At 36.8% G+C, this 22,477-nt stretch overlaps 1 protein-coding gene across 2 annotated transcripts; it reads left to right on the forward strand.

The window, feature by feature from the left end:
* Nucleotides 1–286: 286 nt before the first annotated feature.
* Nucleotides 287–21,741, forward strand: LOC116257042 (uncharacterized). Of its 2 annotated transcripts, XM_031633645.2 has the most exons (9): nucleotides 287–798; nucleotides 13,681–13,746; nucleotides 13,887–13,958; nucleotides 16,650–16,752; nucleotides 17,568–18,186; nucleotides 20,158–20,290; nucleotides 20,403–20,570; nucleotides 20,659–20,769; nucleotides 21,332–21,741. In XM_031633645.2, the coding sequence occupies exons 2-9, from the start codon at nucleotides 13,681–13,683 to the stop codon at nucleotides 21,437–21,439; spliced, it is 1,380 nt and encodes a 459-aa protein (XP_031489505.1). In that variant the 5' UTR covers nucleotides 287–798; the 3' UTR covers nucleotides 21,440–21,741. The 2 variants fall into 2 exon arrangements, with proteins under 2 accessions (XP_031489505.1, XP_031489506.1); XM_031633646.2 differs by lacking the exon at nucleotides 13,681–13,746 and having other exon boundaries at nucleotides 293–798.
* The last annotated feature ends 736 nt before the right edge of the window (nucleotides 21,742–22,477 follow it).

Consider the following 22,477-nt stretch of genomic DNA (forward strand, 5'->3'; position numbering starts at 1 on the left):
TTAAAAGGGTGAAGCATTTTGACACTTTCTAAAGAACATTTGACAGTAGGAACACTAACATAGTGCTTTATGAATCAGACTCCAAGATATGGGTAAATTCATAGAACATTAGATACAAATCCATAAATTTTTATGACAGATTCATTAAACATATATGTTCTTGTTATCAAACACCCTCTGCATGATTTGCCTTTCAGCTATTCAAGGTTTAGGGTGGCACTTGCCCATGAATCAGAAGTTGCTCCAACACCATAGAATACTCTGTATCTTTCCCGTTCAATTCCGGAGCGTGAAAGAATAAGAACGTGACATGTTTCAAACACATAGGGTTGGTTTAAAACTTTACCGCCATGAGCGAAGATGTAAGAGTGAAGCAGTCGCGAAGAAAGCAAAAATATTGCGCTTACTTTCGCTACCATGTTAAAAAGTAAGATCGTATTTCAAATTTTCATTTCTTGAGCCGATGATTACCAAGAGGCTACCTTCCGACCCAACCTTCCTCTGACGCCGGCGTGGCAAACCAGGAGAGAGGTCGACCTGCGACGGCCGACAGTCTGGTGCGGGAGAGGAATGAGCCTAAAGTGGCTAAGAGAAAGGCACCATTTCTTCCTCCGAGTTATCTCTCTTTCTGCTCCCCTCTTGTTTCTTCGTAAATCCGGGCGTATTCGGCCTGGAAGGCAGATATCGCTTGCCAGAAAGAAAGAAAGAGCTAAAGGTAACCATCGTCTGTGACGGCGCAATCTCGTGGGCTATATGTTCGAACGATAGGGCCTTGAAGGGAAAAGGAATAGCCGAAAGGTATGTTTGGTAAAACACTAAAACGTTCTTGATATTCATAGATGCTTTTTAGTGAACGTGATAACCGGGATGATAACAGCCATAAACCTTGAAAAATTGGTTTCAAATCCCCCAATCCCCACCACCATCAAAAAGAAAAGGAAAAGGAAAAGAAGCTGGAGATCATGAGGGATTTTCACCAGCAATTTTCTCTTTGGTGCGGAAAATATTTTTTAACATTTATCCTATATGGACGCATTAAGTGCAAATTCTTAAAGACGATAAAAAATTGATCGTATGAGTTTTCATCATTCTATGATACGAGTGTTTCGCTGTATACTATTATGCCTATGCACATGTACTGTTTGTTGAAACGACAATAATGGTATAGAGATACCGCGCCAGCAGGTGCCTTTTGCACACTCAAACACAAAATTAAAGGACAGCGGATTCTTAATTCTCTAATATATATGTTTGTGACAATGAAGGTTCTTTTTCTACGCAAAGTTATACACACACACACACACACACACACACACACATATGTATATATATATTTAAGGGTGAATGTTAAATTCATCGTGAAAGACATTCTTGCATTACACATTTACAGTAAACCATAACATTTAGGCTGCTTTCATGAACTAAAAAGTAGACCTTTAGTGGTTTTTTGTATGCAAACTTAAGTCTGTCGTCCAAAATAAAAAATTTTCAAGTTCTCTCACCATTAAATTGTTTCAAGATGTCAGGGATTAGGTAATCCATGATGAAAACTTATTTACTTTGATTCAGATTTAAGTATTGGAAGTAATTTAGGTGGTCAATTTTGATTATTTCTAATAAAAGATGCATGTTATAGGTGGCGCATAGTTGTTCTTTGTGGTCTGTATTTGTTTTTACTGGCTTATCCAATTCACAGAAAATTTTAATGTTTTTCCTCAATTTTTCTATTATTCTTTTGCTTTTTTATTTTTTGTAATTTTATATTCAAAAATTAAACTTGAGACTTTTTATGTTGCTTACGTTATGTTACATCCATATCTAACTATGGCCTTCAAGGTTGGGGGTTACATGATGGGTTTAACAACATTCGTCCCCCCCTTTCTCAAAAAGTAACATTAGGCGTAGAACCCTGTGTGCTATCAATCAAATTAATAGATGATTCATACTCAATGTATACATAAAGCATGATGATCTGACTACTGTGAACAAAATTAGATCCTAAAAATTATTGTCATACAACCTTAGTTGTGAAAATCTGGACTAGTTGGCCAATTAGTCCAACCAGTTTGTTGACTCAGGTATCAACTGAACTGTGTTTCAGATCAACAACTAGTTGGTCAAACTAGTCAATGACTCAATTAGTTGGTTTGGTCAGCCAACTAATTCTTGTCTTATAAATATAAATGTACATTGTTTATGTAGATATATATGCTTTTGTATTTGTTTCCATATAAACATATGCATTTATTTATTTGTAGTCAATCGGTTTAGACCAAGTTGGAAGACCGACTAGTCCAATTAGTCTTTTTATGGTCTTGAGTGAGCTGTGCCCACTCCTGATTTCGACAACTTATTGTACGACTTATACAGATCTTTGTATCTGTCTTCTCATAAATGTGCATTGTCGAGCATTTAATGAGGAGAGAAGTAGAAAAAGTTGTTTGAGTTGTTCTAAATGTCTGCTAGTTAGTTGTCTGAATTTAGTTAATCCTATAGATAGATCCTAACAATTATATGAAATTAGATCTTGACAACTCCTACGTGAAACATTCCTGACTTCTCTCTGCTTCTCACTCTTCAATTTGAATGTTTAATTGTGAAAGAGATAACAAGAAAAGTTAGGGTCAATTGTGTCTTCAGATGTAAATGAATCATATGCTCATAATTAATAACTCATTCTAAAAAATCTTTGTAGTTTGTGCATTTTATGTGTCATTTAGAACATCTTTTTATTTTTATTTTAGTTGTTTTCCATATTAAAAAGTTCATTGTATGCACTATGAACTCTGTGTAAGATTTTGATATCGAATACCAAACCACCGAATGAACTTAGATGCAAGAGGAGGAAGAGAGAAGTGGGCTGCACGTCCAAGCAAGAGAGAGATGAAAGAGAGCAGCAACAAATGGCGTCTGCCTCTTGTTATCATTATATACTAGTCACGATTTAGGGTACATCATAAAGTACACAAAATAACAATAAGATTTACAAGTATGCCACCGCCCATGATGTGTTGCACGTGTGGATCAAATGGGTCGGGTCTGGGTGACCCGATCCATATGTACAAACTTAACAGCCCCCTTCAAGTTGTGCATGGGGTTTGATCATGCGCAACTTGTTCTTCAATTCCTAGAAATGGTGCCCTGTGAGTCCCTTGGTAAAAACATCAGCCACTTGTTCAGACGTGGATATATAAGTGGGAACAATCTCGTCTTCCGCAACCTTTTGACGAATGAAGTGTTGATCAATCTCTATATGCTTAGTGCGATTATGTAGAACAAGATTGAAGTCAATCTTGATCGCGCTTTGGTTGTCACAAAATAAAGATGTCTGAGCAATGGGAAGAGAAAGTTCCCCAAGCAGATGACGTAACCATGAAACTTCAGATGTGCCTGCAGCCATTGCCCTATATTTTGCCTCAGTGCTAGATCTGGCAACTGCACGCTGTTTCCTGCTACTCCAACAAATAAGATTGGAATCAAGGAAGAGACAATAACCGGAAATTGGTCGTCTATCGTCTGGATCACCTGCCCAATCTGCATCAGTATAAGTGGAAATGTTGTGGCCATGCAAAACAGTTGACTGTCTTGTGTAGATGAGTCCATTCCCATGAGTAGCCTTAAGATAACGCAAAATACGTTTGGTATAGCATCCATATGCCCTTCTGTGGGTGCATGCATAAACTGAGAGACTTGATTCACAACATATACTATGTCTGGGCGTGTAAAAGTGAGATATTGCAACATGCCAACTATACTCCGATAGAAACTAGGATTTGGGTAGGCATCACTCACATCAGAGACATTTAATTTTGTGTTGAGAACACTAGGTGTATTTATGGGCTTGCAATTTGTCATACATGCCTTATCCAAAATATCAAGAGTGTATTTATGTTGTGTAAGAGTTAATATGTCATCTTTTCTATCAAGCTCAACACCCAAAAAATACCGTAGTTCGCCGAGATTCTTCATCTTGAATTCTTGTTGCAATACCTCCTTAACATGGGATATATGACATGAAGAGTTTCCAATAAGAACTATGTCGTCTACATATATGAGTAGCCAAGTGGTAACTTTACCTGAATGATAGATGAATAAGGAATGATCAAGTGAACTTATGAGAAAACCAGCATGTTGTATATGGAGGGAAAATCTATCGAACCATGAATGAGATGCTTGCTGAAGCCCATACAGCGATTTTTGTAATTTGCACACCCATTTGGTTGGATCATTGGTAGGATATCCTAGAGGTTGTTTCATATAAACTTCTTCCTTTAGAAATCCATGAAGAAAAACATTTTTAACATCCAACTGATATAAATTCCAACCATATGAGACGGCAAGAGAGATGATAACCCGGATCGTTCCCATCTTGATGATTGGACTGAAAGTCTCATCATAATCTTCCCCGTACTGCTGAGTGAAACCTCTAGCCACGAGTCGAGCCTTATATCTATCAATGCTTCTATCAGGTTTATACTTGAGTTTGTAAACCCATTTTGAGCCCACTACATTCTTACCATCTGGACGAGGAATAATCTTCCATGTTTGACATTCATTTAAGGCAGCCATTTCTTCATTCATGGGCCATGGCCTTGATCCAATGTTTGCTTTTGCACGCTTGCTCATAGCATTTGAGCTCCACCTTTTTGTTCAATTCTGTCATGAAGAGCTGAAAATCCAAAGAGAAATTACCATAACTTACCCATCTATCAATAGGGTGCCGCACACGTTTTGATCTACGTGGACAAGTAGTGGCCGTTTCTGGATCAGCTGGAACTAATCGTCGATTATACACCATTCCTGAAAACCGATTAGGTGAAGTCATGCTCATGTTGTTGGTCTGAGTAGATGAAGGTATGCTGTCCATCTGAGTGTTTGTGGCTGTCTCGAGCTCATCAATAGTTCTGGCACTTTGTGCGTGGTGTGTATCAGCTCTTTGGTCTAATATTTCAGCATTCAGCCATGAGTCATATACATCATTTCTAACATTAAGTGTTGCATGTGGCTCCTTTAAATCCTTTCACCTGAGCTCATAAAAAACAACATGTCGTGAAATATGCACACGTCCAGTTTTTGGATTGTAACAGCGATAGCCTTTATAATTTTCTGCATAACCCACAAATCTACACATGACAGCTCGATCTTGAAACTTATTTCTCAAAGAAACATCAACATGAACATAACAGATGCATCCAAAAAAACACGTAGCTCATCATAATTTGGTTGTTCTTGATGTAAAATAAAGAATGGAGGTTTTCCTTCAAGCATGGATAGTGGCAGTCGATTAATAACATGAATAGTAGTATGGAAGACTTCAGTCCATAAAGTCATGAGCACATCAGTGTTATGCATCATATTCAGAGCACTTTCAACTATGTGCTTATGTTTTTTTTCAGCAATACCATTCTGTTGTGGTGTGTGAGGACAGGAAATTTGTCTAGTGATCCCATGATTTAGTAAGTACTCAGTAAATTCATTTGAAATGAACTCACCACCACCATCACATTGGAAATGCACGATATTACTAGAGTATTTGTTTTGGACCAAGGCGTGGAATTGGGTGAACAAGCGAAAAACTTCTGATTTGCTTTTCATGAAGTGGATCCAAGTGTAATAAGAATAAGAATCAATGAAAACAACATAGTATTTACTCCCGAAAGAGGAAGAAATAGGAGCAGGCCCCCAAACATCAGAATAAATGATGTCAAATAACTTCGAAGCTCGCTTATTTATTGATTGAAAAGGAAGAGCATGACTCTTACAAATACGACAACTTGAGCACATGCTAGACTCACTGACAGGACTTAGATTGGACTTTTGTAATAGTCCGTCTGCAACAAGACTTTGAATAAAAGACTGACTACAATGTGCTAAACGACCGTGTCAAAGAGATGACATATCATACTCTGTGATATTGACTTCACTATGACTGGGAAAGGATGAATCTGAAACACAAGACTTAGACACTTTTGGAGTTTCTTCAATGACGTACATGTCTCCTTTGCGAATACCCTCAGCGAATGTCTTCTTGGTTCGAGCATCCTTAACATAAACAAAAGGAGTAAACTCAACAGAGGAATAAGTATCATCAATAAGCTTTGACACAGAAATGATATTTTTCTTGACATTTGGAACAACAAGAACATTCTTTAAGGGTATTGAGGAATGAGCTATGGATAAGTGTGCATTTCCAATATGTGATATTTTGTGATGGGAACCATCTCCTGTGACGACTGAGCCTGTAGCTAAATAAGGGAGAGCACTAGAAAGCTTACCTGCGTCACCAGTTACATGAGCTGCAACACCAGAATCCACATACCATTGTCATTCCTTATTTTGCTTGAGATTGACTTTAAACAACGCTGTCATTAGAATCTGCTGCACATCAGGGAAAATGTTCGATGTTGCAGTCGTGTTCGAAACAGATGACCCTGCTGCCTTATTGTCACGCATGAGCTATTTTCCCTTGTTCTGTGGGTTATGCCAACATTCTGACTTCACATGACCTCTCTTATTGCAATAAAAACAAGTAGGTATCCTTCGTGGTACATTTGCCTGTGCATTTGTGTTAGGTGTAGGAAGGATACCTCTCTCCATCCCTGCCTGTGAGTTCCAAACTCTTGGACGACTTCATTGTAAAGCATGGGTCCCAGTGACCAATACATTGTGACCGCCAGAATGAACTAATTCATGTCGTTGTACACGACTCGCTTCATGCTGAATCAATTTTGCTTTCAAGTCTTCAAAAGAGGGAAGAACAGGCAATACCTCTAAAGCAGTGCAAAAAACATCAAATTCTGGCCCCAATCCACTCAAAGCCTGTTGTACCTTGTCCTTGTCACCGACTGGATGCCCTATGATGGCAAGCTGATCACTGACATTTTTTATCTCATGTATATATTCGAAGACTGAACGTGTGCCTCGCTTGATATCCTGAAACTGCCTCTTGAGTTGTAGAAATCTCGCTTCTGATACTTGAGAATATGTGGTAGCAAGTACATTCCACAACTCAAGTGCTGAAAGATCATCATCAACACCCGCCAAAACTTCCTCTGATAGTGTGGATGTGATATAAGCAACGAGAGATTGATCATGAGCCATCCGCATCTCATATTTAGGATTGATTTCTGCAATGGTCTCTTGAACTTGTCCTGCAACATTCTTCACCTCTCGCATAATCCATTCAGGTGGCGCAGGTGTGGTGCCATTGAGATGTCCATAGAGATGGTGATCCTTGATGAACAAGACTATTTGACGTTTCCATGTCAAATAATTGGTGTGATTTAGCTTTTGTGAGATGGGTTGGGAGAGGAAATTGGACGACAAGATGCTGGAATTGCAGTGGGGATCCATAAATGCAATAATAAAAAAATAGAAATTTTGAGATTAGGGTTAGGTGGCTGATGGTAGGGCAGTTTAGGACAGATTAGGGTAGGGCAGACGGTAGGATTAGGGAAGATTAGGGCAGAAAGTTTGGGGATTAGGGTTAGGGCAGAAATTTGGGGATTAGGGCAGAAAATAGAGATTTTAGGATTAGGGCAGAAAAGAAACAAAGATTAGGGCAGGAATTAGAGATTTTTACCGAACATTCTCAGTGGCAAAACCTGCTCTGATACCATGTAAGATTTTGATATCTAATACCAAACCACCGAATGAACTTAGATGCAAGAGGAGGAAGAGAGAAGTGGGCTGCACGTCCAAGCAAGAGAGAGATGAAAGAGTGCAGCAACAAATGACGTCTGCCTCTTGTTATCATTATATACTAATCACGATTTAGGGTACATCATAAAATACACAAAATAACAATAAGATTTACAAGTATGCCACCGCCCATGATGTGTTGGGCGTGTGGATCAAATGGATCAAATGGGTCGGGTCTGGGTGACCCGATCCATATGTACAAACTTAACACTCTGCAGCTGCACCTATGTGAAATCTAATTTGAAAAATGCCGCAAGACACACCTGCACCTTTATGATATAGATATGGTTCTATACGTGATACTTTATGTTGGTATATAACATTGTTTGTGCTAACTCTGACTATCAAATGATTGATTCAACTGTATGAATATCCTTAATAAGTTTTATTTACCATGTCAATAGATTTAAATTTTTAATCATCTTGAAAAATTCAATGCATCTTAGGATTTTAGTTTTGACATGATGATAAATGAGCGTCTTATAGTTCATGAATGTGGGGTTAGCTAAAAAGTGTTTCAGAATGTCATTTGTGATCAACTTTATCAAATAAAAAAGTAAAGGGATTATGTTAAAATAAGATTTGCAAGTTAGGTTTTCCTTATGAGACAAGGTTTATGAAAATCAATGGCCTACCACTTTCAATACCATAATAACATCTTTGGAGATTGGACCTTCTTGGGTTCCTTCTTCTAGCGAAAAAAGGAGCGCACCTGGTGGTAAGTAGTTCATCTGCAATATCACGAAGAAAGGTAGACAGTTGGGACTTTGAATGGATATCCAGATGGAAAGGGAGGCAATGGATATCATTATTCTGTCATTCTGGTTGAGTTGATGTTCCTTCTTGATTCTTAGTTTTATTCTGGCATCAGATGAATCATCCCAGATGATGGTTTCATCAGCGAACTGCTTTTCTATTTTAGGCTATACATGTGTTGACTCAACAGAGCATGATGCTCCCCCCTAGTGTCTTATGTCACTAGGGCTGCTTCGAATTTTTTCTGGACTAGAAAAGTCCATCAGCAGGTGAGTGGATCTTTAATCAGTTACATGTGAAGCAAAGAAGAGAGTTCCTGGTCCTAGAGAAGAAGGATCCACCAATATGCAACAGTACATTGAGGATGTATGGTTTGAACATTTAGTCTATCGGCAGTGAAGCAATCAAATGAACAATTTGATGCCTAAGCAGTCAACCTATTAAAAAATCAGATATTGAACATATGTTATGGTGGAGATACAGGGAAGCAGTTATTGCTTGTCCTCTAAGTCACATTGGTATGAGCTGTGCCCTAGTACCGGAACGAGTCACATGGGTACGGGTACGGTTTGGGTACGGTTACGGAGATACGAGTACAAATACGATAACTTTAAAAAATGTGGGTACGGGGGTACAACAGGATATATGTGTGTATAATGCAAAATAACACAAAAAAATCAAAATGAAAACAACATTTTAGTAAACAAGTGATATAAATAAAAACATTAGTATGCTAATGAACAATAACTCTAAGAATAGAATGAAAAGTAAGGTGGAAAAAATTAAATTAAAGTAAAATTAATCAGTTTGAATCTAAGGTACCCGAGTGTGTCCAAGTACCTATTTTGGGTATAGGTACGGCGACACAGGTAAGTGGACCTTACTGAAGTACTCATGTGACTTAGGTACTAGTACAGTGGTATGCTGTTGATACGTTTGGATCGGTTCCGGTTTCCGATACAAACCACTTTTTTTTCTTGCATTCTAACCATATTTTTGTTAGTCTATTTATGTTTTATGAGATTATATGTAGGAACTATTAAACATTGTCTTACCCATTTCCCCATACCCGTACCTATGTACCTTTGCTTGTTCTGAACATCAGTGTCTTAGGCATCTGAGAGTACAGTCATATGGCCATCTTCCTGTACAGTGTACCCACAATAGGTCCTGTACAAAGGCTGTGGTTCGTCCATCCAGTTCCATCCCTGATCCTGTGTTGGACGGATGCAGTACCATTTTTCTAAGAGCAGCAAGTTGGGAAAGTTGTTGTTTTCAAGGCCCCATCTATAATATTATATGGGGCCATTACAACTTGAATTGTGATACCTCAGCTATATCTCATACAATGAATTATAGAAAATGTTTGTGTCCATAAAGATAATTCAATAAAATGGAACAATGCATTTCTATGCTGTTTATAAACATGGTGTATGATCCAAAAGCTAAATTAGCTTTTCAATTATATTGGCCAAGAGCTTAAGCCCTTTCTATCAATAAGCTGTAAAGAGATGTAGGGTGAATATAGCATACCAGTTCAATGAGTTGCCTCAATAAAGATAATAGTGCAGCAAGTTGCCCAATGTATGGCAGTTCATAATGAAGTTCACTACGGGCCACCAAAACACCAATTGCTTTAATAGAATAAAGGGGCCATAACATAGAGAGAGAGAGCAAGCTTCGGTTGGATAATGAGCTCAATTTACACTTGTGAATGGCCTTGACTAGGCCATTGATCAGCTTTCTTGGTCAAGTCAAGGTTGGAAACTAGTCAAAGTGGTAGCAGTTGGCTACCATTATTCACGTGCAGGTTGAAGTGAAGAAGGGAAATAGAGGCTACCCCATAACACTCAATTTCCGTTAGTTAGGGTTAAGTCCCCCAAGGCATTAACTTCTCAATAACATCAGCTGATTAGGGCGTCAATGGACCCTTACATATTTATATGGTGATTAGTGTGGTCGGCCTGCAAAGAGACCAAAGACCTGATCGACCTCTATTTTTTTATCTCTCCTATTTGCTAACTCTTTCCAAAATTTCCCTTAAGCAACCGTATGACTATCAATTCCACTCCTTCCCCCCCCCCACCCAACTCCCCCAACCCTTCTTTTACAAACACCTTGTCGTCAAGGTGTGCATAAGGAAAAGCATGAAGAAAACATGGGTTTTAAGCAGTTTATTCCACATAATGGTAGGAACTCAGTACAGTGGAGTTCCAAATTGGTTCCATTGGCTACAATTTCTCCACTTGCGCCCGGGTATTGTTATTCATTTCAATGGACTGTGCTCCTCCCAAAGAGTGGTTGATGGCATGGTTAGCAATGGCATGTATACTCCCTTTACCTACTGACTATTGCTCCCTTGAAATCCATCGTCATGGTAAGAAAATCCCATTCGAAGGTTCCACCTCAAATATCTGTTCTTGGATGCATAGTTCCCTTTGGGCATCTCCGTTTACATTACATTTTAGTGAGCTGATCATTACCTTGAACCCAGGCTGCTTCAAAATGATGCAGCAACATTGCTTGGCAGATTGGTCTTACACAAAATTGTGCATAGAGTTAGTATTGATCAATATTTTCATGGGAAGCCCCTTTAATTTCCCTTCTAATCTCATTAGTTGAGGAAAATTATCCCTTGTCAAAGCAGGTACTGAGATTTCTCGCAGTACATTCTCAGAAGTATAAACTTCTTCAGGTTGGTCTGTTTCATTCTCTTCACCCTCCATCTCCTTCCTCTACCAAATACATGTGAAGTTTGGTGACCCAGAGTCCATTCGTTGTCACAATGAAAACATATACCCTTCCTTCTCTGATCCTTAATATGATCAGAATTCAACTTCTTAATAAGAACTTGTCTGTTCTCATTTAAAATAGTTCTTACAGTAGCTTCAATTGGTGGGGCTGAGACCTTACATTGTAGATTTTTCAGTTATCATCCTTCTTATTCCCTAGCACCAACCAACTGTGCTTCTCTTCTGCAGTTTGTGTGAGTTTGAAGCTTTCCAACAGGGTGTGCGGGCATGCTGTCTGTACGTCGTCTCGATTCTCGAAGGTCTCGCACAAAGGCTCCGACAAGAGCTTAAAAAATTGGTAAAAAAGAAAAATATGGTAAATTTTTAAAAAATTTAAAAAAACTAAAAATGAGGGGAAAATAAAATAAGTGAGAAACTAATAACACAAATATAAAAAAATAGGTAGATTTGCAACAAATAAAAATTAGAAAATGAAGCAAACAGTTTGACATTAAAAAAATGTGAAAAAATGAAGAAAATGAAAAATAGAGAAAAAAACACAAAAACAAGTTTTTTTCACATTTTTTCATTTTGATCTTGTTTAAAATGGCTTTTTTTTTAAGTTTTAAACAGCTACTTTATTTGTCATGTTTTTTTTTGTTTAGAAAAAACATGTTTTTTGTGACTACACTAAACCAAGATTTTGGATCACATTTTTAGGGTTTGATTTAGGAAAAAATTGAAATAAATGGATAATATAAGACAATGGTTATGTGTACTCAACTGTAAAAAGAAACAGTCCATTGTTATGTGCAGCCAACTCCAAAAATAAATAAATCCTGTGTAGATGCATAGTGCATATATGCACATATTTGTTAGGTGGGTAGGATGTATCATTAGTCACAAATATGGATTTTTTTCAAAATATTGTGATAATTAGCCAAAAAATGGAAGAAAGAAGTTTACGTTGGTAGTTTGAAAATATTTCCAGTTTCACTTTGCCACAAAAGGATAATGATATGTCCAGAATATTTCTGCAGAGTTCTTTTTCAAAATGTTGTTTAAAATTTTAAATATATTGCGAACATCTTTTGCTTCTTTTATCATTTTAATAATCACTCTAACCTTTTATGAATGGTTTTGTAAGGAAATTCTTGGAGAACTCATAATTTCATAGTTTTGTCTGTCCTTTTTGTATATTTTTATTATTGGGCTTCCTAAAAATTTCCCAGTTAATGTATATGGAAAAGCTTGTCGGTAGAAACTGTGAGAGAAGTTCGTGAAATGCTATGTATGTATGTGTATATGCTTGTAAATATGTATGTATGAAGGAATGCATGTATTTTGTAAATATGTATACGTGTAGGGCGTTTGTAACTTGAAGTGTAGAAAGTACGAAGGGACTATGCTGTCATGATAAGCTGTCTAAGTCTTAGCCAATGAGAGCAAATGCCTCATGAATTGTCTCCTTAAAGGAGACCTTTGGAAAAGTAGATGACATCTGGCAATTGTAAAGATTTTTGGCCAGCTTGTAAGTTGTCTTCATAGTCCTCATAAGTTCATCTATTCCGAGAGCCTTATGCATATATATTATGTCTACCAACAAATACAATAATCAGAGATACCATCGTGAACTGTATACTGGCTTTTCATTAGTTGTTACATTTGAATAAACTTTTCAAAAATGCTGATGATAGTAAGCACTTTAATCTCAGAAGTTACATTATGGGAATTTGCTGTTTGTTCAGATTCAACAACTCATAATTGGTGTTTATATGCCTCATATCTCTTATAGCACATATTTCAAGATCCTATCTATGTCTATACAAGGTTATATATTCCATATAATCATCTGTACATGTACTCCAGTTTGGTCTTTCTATTTTTCCATTTTTGAAAATTGTTTGTAGATGCAACGCTGCCAACATGATCTGTATGGTCGGATTGGCGGACATTGACTTCTGAATCACCAAAAATTGACATGTATCAAGAAATTAATGGTTAAAAGTGCACCAGATTTTCATAGGATAAAGAACCTTATTTTTTGTTGAAAAGACACAAGACTTGACCTATAGGGTTTCAATAATGATAAACATATCTGTGCCATTCAATTAGGTCAAAACAAATTCAATTAAAATCCAAATTAGATTATTTTTATAATCAAGCAAATATGCACACACACACACACATGCATATGTATGAATAATTGTTGCAACTATCACCTTTTATTCAAAATATCATGTTAAAAGAATATAAAAATAAGGGAAAAAATCACCAATGTGAAAGTTTTTTCACATTTGCCTTTTTAGGTGTTTAACTCTGTGGAAGTGATTTCAGTTGTTGTGTATATAAATTTACAGGATTATATTTGTTGCATGGAAAATATTGAATTGTTGTTTCCAAATTCAAACGGAGCCATTGTTTTTCCTCTCTCTTTTCGGTCTTGGAACTCTTCAACGTTGCACTGATTCAAATATGGGCTTTGATATAGATGTTCAATAGAGCATATTCTGCTGATATTGAAGAATTATTGAATCTCGGGACAATGTGTAGAGAGGTACTTTATTTATATATTTCCTGAAAATGGAAACAATTTTTGTTTGGTATTAATTATGATATTTGCTTATTCTTCAATGGTGTAGGTTATCAATTTACATAGGGGTCTTATCTGTTTATTGTATTTTCTTTGCTTTTCAGCTGCAGAAAGAAAATGACTTGTTAAGGGAATCTCTGTCAGTTGAGCAGTCCAAGAGTAACCTGATAATCAAGGTAACTTCTTTATTGCTTCTTATACTTCTTCTTTTTTTCTTTTTCCTTTTTTACGTTCCGAATGTGGTCTAATATTGCATTGGACTTGGCAACTGGTTACTGAATAGTTGTAACTATGTCATCACTAGTGATTGTGGGTTATTATTATTCAATTTCTGCCACTTGAGTGGTCCAAGAGTTACCAGTTGGTTAGATAAATGTTTCTCTAATGCTTTCTATCTTTTACATTTCAAATGTAGTTCTATATTGTATTGGAATAAAGGACTGTTGGATGACTATAACTGTGGCACCATTAGAGACTGTTAATCAACCATATATGCTCTTAATTTGTCTAATAGATTCCTATAAGCATCTTGGTGAATTAGATGGTGGTCAATAAAAACTGTTACCGAATTGTTTGCAACATGAACAGGAGTTTCACTTTCACCTGAGTTCGAAGCAGGTGGTATATCCTAGAAATCTGATTCAACCATTTTAATATCTTCATGCAGAATGTTCATCATGGTCTAAATATATTTATGAAGACCGAAGAAGAGTTCAAGGAGCTTCATATTTCACCAAATAAGACAACTCTTAGATTTTAAAAACATGGTCGATGACTACTGTGCAATGTTTGATTTGCCCATGTCTTTGTGTGCAAAAGTCATCTTGTGGCATTGGGCAGCAAAAGTTCACAATAAGTATCTGTTACACACGTGTTCCTTATGCTTTCATTTATTAGTTTACCAGATTTCATTAGTCGACTCTATCATTACAAGGAAACCTGACAGCTTTACCAATTTTTATTACTTGGTGGGATTTAGATCTCACCAGTTTAATTGTCAAGGTGGCTAGCCGCACCTAGCCTAAAAAGGCATCCAAAAGTCGTTGCAATTTTGCTTAGTTATTTTTCATTCTAAAATGTTAGCTTTATATTTTATGTGTTAAGTTAGAATGTTAGCAAGTTAGGATTAGTCAAAATCAACTTATAAAACAGTGGAAGAAAAGTTTAGGGAAGAATAAACCAGATGATAGAATTCTCGTTGTAGAACTAAAACTGAGCTTTAAACAATATATATGAAAAAGAAATAACCAAAATAATACCTACTTTGAAATCTGTGCTCTCCCAACTGCAATATGAATGAATTTGAAAGACTGTGAAAGACACCTACACGACTCTGACTTAAGCTATCTAATGCATACATTAGCAGAACTGAAATCACACCTACAATCCTAACTCAATCAACTCAAGTAAAAGATAGACCTTGCAAGCAATCTAATTTCTGCACAAATTGTAATGTTCTGAGATACTTATAGCAAAAATTCTCTGTTTTCAACATAAGTTTTGCAACCACTGGGTCAAATCAGACTCCCTGCAATAAAATTAAGCTAAACTCAAGGGATAACAGGTCTTGAGAAGCAAAAAAAAATTCATGTATCAGAGGCTAAAGTCACCCAAACACCCAAATGAACTAGGCGCCAGCGCGCCTAGTCCAGCCTAGGCACCAAACCCACACCCCATGCCTAAGTGATGGACTTAGGTGTGGGATGTGGACTGACGACTAGTCCACGCCTAGGCGACGACGCCTTGACAACTAAGCTCACCAGTCACCAGATTTCATTTTAGCAAAGAAGACTGATGCTTCATTAGATGCTACATGTATAATACATGGTATCTTAGATTATTCAAGTCTAAGTCACATGGGTATGGTATAGGTTTGGGTATGGGTACAAGCACAACAACTTTAGAAAATGTGGGTACAGGGTACAGGAGGCAGGAGGCAGGAGGGTATATATACCTATATATACAAAATACCATAAAAAGTTCAAAATGAAAGCAACATTTAAATAAACAAGTAATATAAATAAAATAGTACATGTTAATGACCAATGACTCGCAAAAATAAAATGAAAACTGAGTTAGAAATAGGCTAAATTAAGTAAAAATAAGTAGTTGAATCAGATTTGATCCCAAAAATACCCAGGTGTGTCCAAGTACCCGCTTTTCCATGTCGGGCGACATGGTAACGGGAACGTTATTGAACTGCCCATGTGACTTAGATTCAAGTTATATTCTCAAGTTGGAGTTGACCCTGATAACAACAGGCTTCACTTTATTGGTGAGGTATATCATGGTTCCAAAATATCTCTTCTTCTTTCTTAGTTTCCTGACTACTTGGAATTTTCTTCTTTCCTTATTGTGTAAAATTATCCTTCAGTGTTTTTTTTTTTTTCCTTTTTGTTTTGGGCTTTTAATAATCAGTTTTATGCCCTTCCTTTGGTAATGAGAAGTCCTTTTTGACAGATAAGAATTGGTATTCCTCAATAAAGAAGAATTTCACTTTCTAGGCTTTTAAAATGTACTGAATTTTCAAAAGTCCACATGTTCAGTTTTTTTTATGGCACCTGAAAAAGGTTAGGAACTCTCTTTCTGGCCAGTTTAGTTACTCTTACAAGTTACAACATGCATGTTGATGTTTCTTGCTGCATATTTGTGAAGCTATATGACTAGTTTTTATTAATATATAGAGAACTTTTTAGATCAGAAGTTACAGATGCTTATTGGCAATTTTTTCCCCATCCTGAAAGAGCCATGGAGAGTTCTGAAATTTCTTTAATTTTTGTCCTTTATAGAAAAGTTAAGAAGGTCTCTTTCCTGATTGGAGGATATGAAAGAGCCTAAATTTCCAATTTTCTTTAATTTTATCATAGAAGTTGGAGTTGGATGTAGACGTACTTTCTGAGGCTCGTTCAGAGGATAAAAAATTGATAGAGGAACTGGAAAGTCAGATAAGGAACTGTTCTCTTCAAATGGGTAAAGTTCGTGATCTTGATGCCTTTCAGAACGTCTATATATTCCATGATAATTGGCCTAGCAGTTATCGAGAATTAACCTTATTCTTCTTTATCTTTTTTCACAATCTCTCTTTTGCTTGTTGTGTCTGGCTTCACATGCACATGTTAGTCTACTGTGCACAAGGACATTTACAGTGTTGACAATAATACCTCTGTTTTCTCCACTTTTCTATAGAATGACAGTTCACTGGGAAAGCATCCACTTAAATCTATTAGCATACAGTATTGGTCCGCATAGGTCCTTTTGGCTGGTGGACTAGTAACCACACACATTTTCCTGGTTATTTGTCAAGACCACTGTCACAAATATCTCTGGTCTTTTTAAAAAAAAATATATTTTGTTAAAATGGAAAGTTCTTAATAAGTAAAAATGAGAAACATGTAGAAATTTTGATATTTTGAAAATATTTCCAATTTAAAAGTATCACCTTTTTTATGAAAACAATTGTCTTGAATGCATTTTTAAATCTTTAGTTTTTTCAACTTTTTAGTAATTATTTTAAATTTTTGTGGACCTTTTTGTAAGAAAAATCTTAGAAAGCTCATAATTTATTAATTTCATCATCTTTTCTTTTATGTTGTCTGTTTGTAAACTTTTGGAATTCCTGATATTTCTGAGAAAAGCAAACTTTTAATTGATAATTGAGGAAATCCTCACCAGTAAAAGGCTGAAAAGATATTTATGATATGTCACTCAAAACTTTGGGTTTTAAATGTTTTAGTTAAATAAGGCTCACATAATGCATGCTTTCACTAAAGAACCTTTTATGACAGAATACTTACAGGATCAGTTACATTTGAAGAATGTAGAAGCAAATTGCGTAGCTGAGCATGTGCACAGCCTAGAGTTGAAGCTTTCAGAGTTTCGTAAGTTGAGTGAGAAAGTGCACCAGATGAGGAATGATTACTTAAAATCTGAATCTGATCGCTTAATTTTGATGCAAGAGTTAGAGCAGAACAAATTGGATCTTCAAGATTCTGCAAGGTGTATAAATAAGCTGGAGGCAACTATTTCGTCGAATACGCTGGAATTTCAATGCGAGATAGAGACTTTGATGCTTGATCTGTCTGCATGTGAGGAGAAATGTGCTCAAGCTGAGGGATACAGTGAACAGTGTACGAGGGAAACAGCTAGGATGGCGTCTTTGCTAAGCCAATTGGATATCCATCTTCTGGAGGGGCAGCAAATGATCAATCGATTGAAGAATGAGAAGGAATCATTACAAGAGAGGCTAGGGAAATTCAAGCAGCAAACCATATCATTTTGTTGTAAGCTAGATGAATATATTAATGAGCAGGAGAAGGATTGTAGCCAATGGAGAACTAATATGAGCTCCCACCCGTCTGTTTCTATTGCACTGGATGATTCTCTACCAATTGAAAAGGAAATGTGGTAAGAAATTTATGTCTTATTTCTTGACCTCTTTATGTTCATAAGTCTGCACACTCTTGGAGCATGTGGATCCTTGTACAAGACATATTTATATTGCATTATGCTTGTAATAGTCTCTAATCCCATGCAAAACTCAGCTTCTTTGTTATCTAGTCTGAACCTGATTCAGAAGTGAAAGTGCTATTCTATCATTGGCATCATATTGCTGAATTTGACTTTGTGTATGTGTGTCTATATGTATATGTATATACATACAGTACATGTAGAATTAGCATACTTCCTCATCCTTTTCTGGAAATATATGTATGTGAATCTTGTATTTCTTATTCCTCTTTTGTGTTTCTAAATGAAATTTTTCCTCAAGGATTTGTTGTAATTTATCCAACGAGGATTTACATGAAAGATGTATTATTCTTGGGATACATAAAGTATATTTGTTTCTATAACTTTGTTAGTTCAGAGAGTTTGATATGTAACATGAAGGTTTCTTTTGGATTTTCCTAATTTGGATTTAGCCTTAGGGAAAGGCATTTATAGTTTTGCTAGTTTGTTGCCAAAGGGCTTCGTTGAGGGTCATATTATACTTTGAAGGGACTCAGTTTGAGAGGAATGTATTCAAGTTGGGCATGTTCGATATGTATGCCCAACTTGAGGGGGAGTGTTGACATATGTTGTATTTGGGTCATCCAGATCAGGGTCTGGATTTGGACCCGATCTAAGGTGTTATGTTATGGCCCTATTTAAACTGTGTAAACTCTAATTTTCTGCGTGTGAATGAAAATCTAAGAGAGAGTGTCTGGTTGCTAGTGGGCACCAGTCCTCCTCACCCGTGTTTTTTTTTTCCCCTCTAGTTGAGGGGTTTTCCACGTTAAATCCGTGCTTGTTCTTCGTTCTTCTCGTTTTACTGTTTCAACATGGCTAATGGAAACTTATTTCTTCTCTTTCTCATAAACCTGTTAAAGAGGCTTGTCACTATGGATAGACTCGGGTGGCCTAGACCTGAAAAGATGTAAACCAACAACCTAGCCAACCCTTGCCGGCAGCTGGACCCTAGCCCATTAAGATATTGGGCCAGATGGCTCGATGGTGGTTTCTTTGGCTCAAACATGCCCTAGGGCCAGGCTGGATATATGTGTGAATATGTTATTCTGTTTAAAATTTTTTGACACATATATATATATATATATATATATATATATATATATATGTGTGTGTATATATATATATATGTGTGTGTGTGTGTGTGTGTGTGTGTTTGTCACTATGGATAGACTCGGGTGGCCTAGACCTGAAAAGATGTAAACCAACAACCTAGCCAACCCTTGCCGGCAGCTGGACCCTAGCCCATTAAGATATTGGGCCAGATGGCTCGAGGGTGGTTTCTTTGGCTCAAACATGTCCTAGGGCCAGGCTGGATATATGTGTGAATATGTTATTCTGTTTAAAATTTTTTGACACATATATATATATATATATATATATATCTATGTATGTGTGTGTAGTGTGTGTGTGTGAATATGTTATTCTGTTTAAAATTTTTTGACACATATATATATATATATATATATATATATATATCTATGTATGTGTGTGTAGTGTGTGTGTGTGTGTGTGTGTGTGTGTGTGTGTGTGTGTGTGTGTGTGTGTGTGTGTGTGTGTGTGTGTGTGTGTGTGTGTACAGAGGTGGTTCAGATTATGGAGAACATTTTCAATGTGGACTTTGATGCCACTATAAAATGTCTCATTGTTTTTCACTTGTAGAAATTTGCCATTTCCAGATTTATATTTTTGCATGTGTTACTGCTCTCTTCTATATGATGCTGTTCATGTGATTGTGAATGCACTTGGAATCTGTGAGTTCTGCTTGTTAAAAATCCTGTTCTATTTTTCATGTAAAGATATTTTTTTGTTGAGCTGCTTGTATTTATCAGTAGCTTGATTGTCCTTGTAATAACAATGCTATTTCTGAAGCATTGGTGAAGAAATTTTTGGCCCATTGCTTTCAAAAATGGCAGTTGTAAGATGCTGCGACAAGAAGTTACTGGAGAAGAGAGAGAGGGTGACATCTGAGCTCAGTGTATCTAAACTTGTCAAGAAACTTCAGGTATGCTTCTAAATGGAAGGAAAATTTCTCATTACAACATCCTCTCTGTCCTATTCTCATCTTGGTCTACAAAGAATAGTCACTTGGATGATAAAAGCTACATGCATTGTAGGAGGAGTTGAGAGCAGAGAAGTGTAAGGCAAAAGAAGATGCAGAAGATCTTGCTCAGGAAATGGCTGAATTGCGCTATAATACCACAGAATTGCTTGAAGAAGAACGCAAGCGACATGCTTTCATTGAGCAAGCATCTCTTCTAAGGATAAAGGAGTTAGAAGCAAATGTACTGAAAAACTGAAAAATTGGATTTCATTTCCCCTGTACTGTCCATCTTTATAAAACTAAATTCTTTTTCTGTCCCTGGCTTCAAGGTATGCGATGAGCATCAGAAATTTTTGGCTGCTGAGAGGCATCTGTTCAGAGCAGAGGAACTGTCTGAATCTCGATACAAAGAGATTCTTCGTCTAAATGATACTTTATTGGTATGTTACATGTGTCTCTTTCCATATTTTTATTTTATTTGTAAATGGTAGAGTAATATTGTGACTAGATGCTCCCTAGGATTTTCCCGTTTTATACGTAAGTTCTGGTTTATCGTTCTTGTACAAACCTTAAATTTGCACAATTAGGTAAGGAGCTTATATTGACTTCTCTAGTAACTTACCCGTGTGCTTATATCAATAGTAAGAGCTCAAGCATGCTTGTGCTGCTGAAGTTTAGATTTCTTTTTCCTTTTGCACTAACCCACATGTTAAGTGTTTATGATTGTGGCAGCAATCATGAGATGGCACTTTTCACATAGATATTTTAATTGTGGTGTTGAATCTCTGTCTTAGATACCCATGAACGTTTTTATTTACTTGATCCATGGTTAAATGCTGAGAAAAAATGCAAATGAACTGCGGATTCGTCTGGACCATGTTTTTGCAAAAGTCAGCGTAACAAACGAAGCATATTCCTTCCTCTTTTTTCCTCTGTTTGCATATGTGCTATATAAATGATTGTAATCTTGCTTATCAAAATTTTGTGTGCTGCTTAATTCAGAACTTACAAACTGGCAACGACCTTAAGACAATTGTGCAAAGGGTAGAGACATGCACTTGTGGGGCCTGTGGATTATCTGAGCCTCTTAATTCAAGCCATACAAGCTGAAAGGATACCGAAAGGGTACTTCTCTTGGATAGTTGTGCCATTGTTCATTTTCTTTCGATTGGTTATTGTGTCAATTGTTGGCCATGTTTTCACAAATGCAAGGAAACATATGGTCAGATTGCAGCAAATCTGGGATTTGTGGTTGAATTTGTTCGTGTATTTTAGCTTTGTGTCAATTGTTGGCTATGTTTTCACAAATGCAAGGAAACATATGGTCAGATTGCAGCAAATCGTGTATTTTAGCTTTGTATATTCACATTTTATTCCATTCATTAATAGAAAAGCCTATTGTTGTAAAAGAACCTTGAGTAGACAAGATGATTGATCAGACTCAAAGTTATGTTCCTTGTCCCTGCATGCTTATAATTCATGCTGCAGGCTTACGAAGAAAATTTTAGTGTCCAGGAGAATGGGTTCCTCTAGCCTAAAGCAAATCTTGCTCGAGTTTGGCAACTGGAATACTAACATAGATTCCAACATAGTGTTCCATGATTCCAATCTTTGGGACAGATTCATGTAACACTGTATTAAATGCCCCTAAAAACTCTTGAAATGACCTTTCCATATTTTACACTTCAAAGTAATTGGGTGGGAAGAAAGATGTGTGCATGATATCTGTAATTGGCTTGCTTTGGGGTTTAAAAGGCCCGACCATAATCAGATCGGACCTAAATTCTGAATTTCAGTGGTGTTTTTGGAAACTTGTATCCAACGTTTGGCCACCTTAAACATCCATTCGAAAATTGGATTTTATATTTGGTTTAGAATTTGGGTTCCCATTCAAATATAGACCAAATCCAAATTGGATTGTGCTTGGAACACATTTTCCTCTGAGGTTGCATGTATGCGGCTTGAGCTTTGAGTTAAAGCTGCATGAGCTGAAATGCCCGGGCTTCAGCTTGATCTCAGGTCCAGCTCTTGGATCAAGGCCTGAGGTTCTCTTTTCATTTTGAATTAAGACGGTAAGATGGCTTGAGCTTAACCAGGCAGGTCCAGCTTGAGTGGAGCTTAACTATGCTGGAAGAAGGCCACCTCCCA

Source organism: Nymphaea colorata, chromosome 7 (assembly GCF_008831285.2).
Source record: "Nymphaea colorata isolate Beijing-Zhang1983 chromosome 7, ASM883128v2, whole genome shotgun sequence".
Classification (NCBI taxonomy): Eukaryota; Viridiplantae; Streptophyta; class Magnoliopsida; order Nymphaeales; family Nymphaeaceae; genus Nymphaea; species Nymphaea colorata.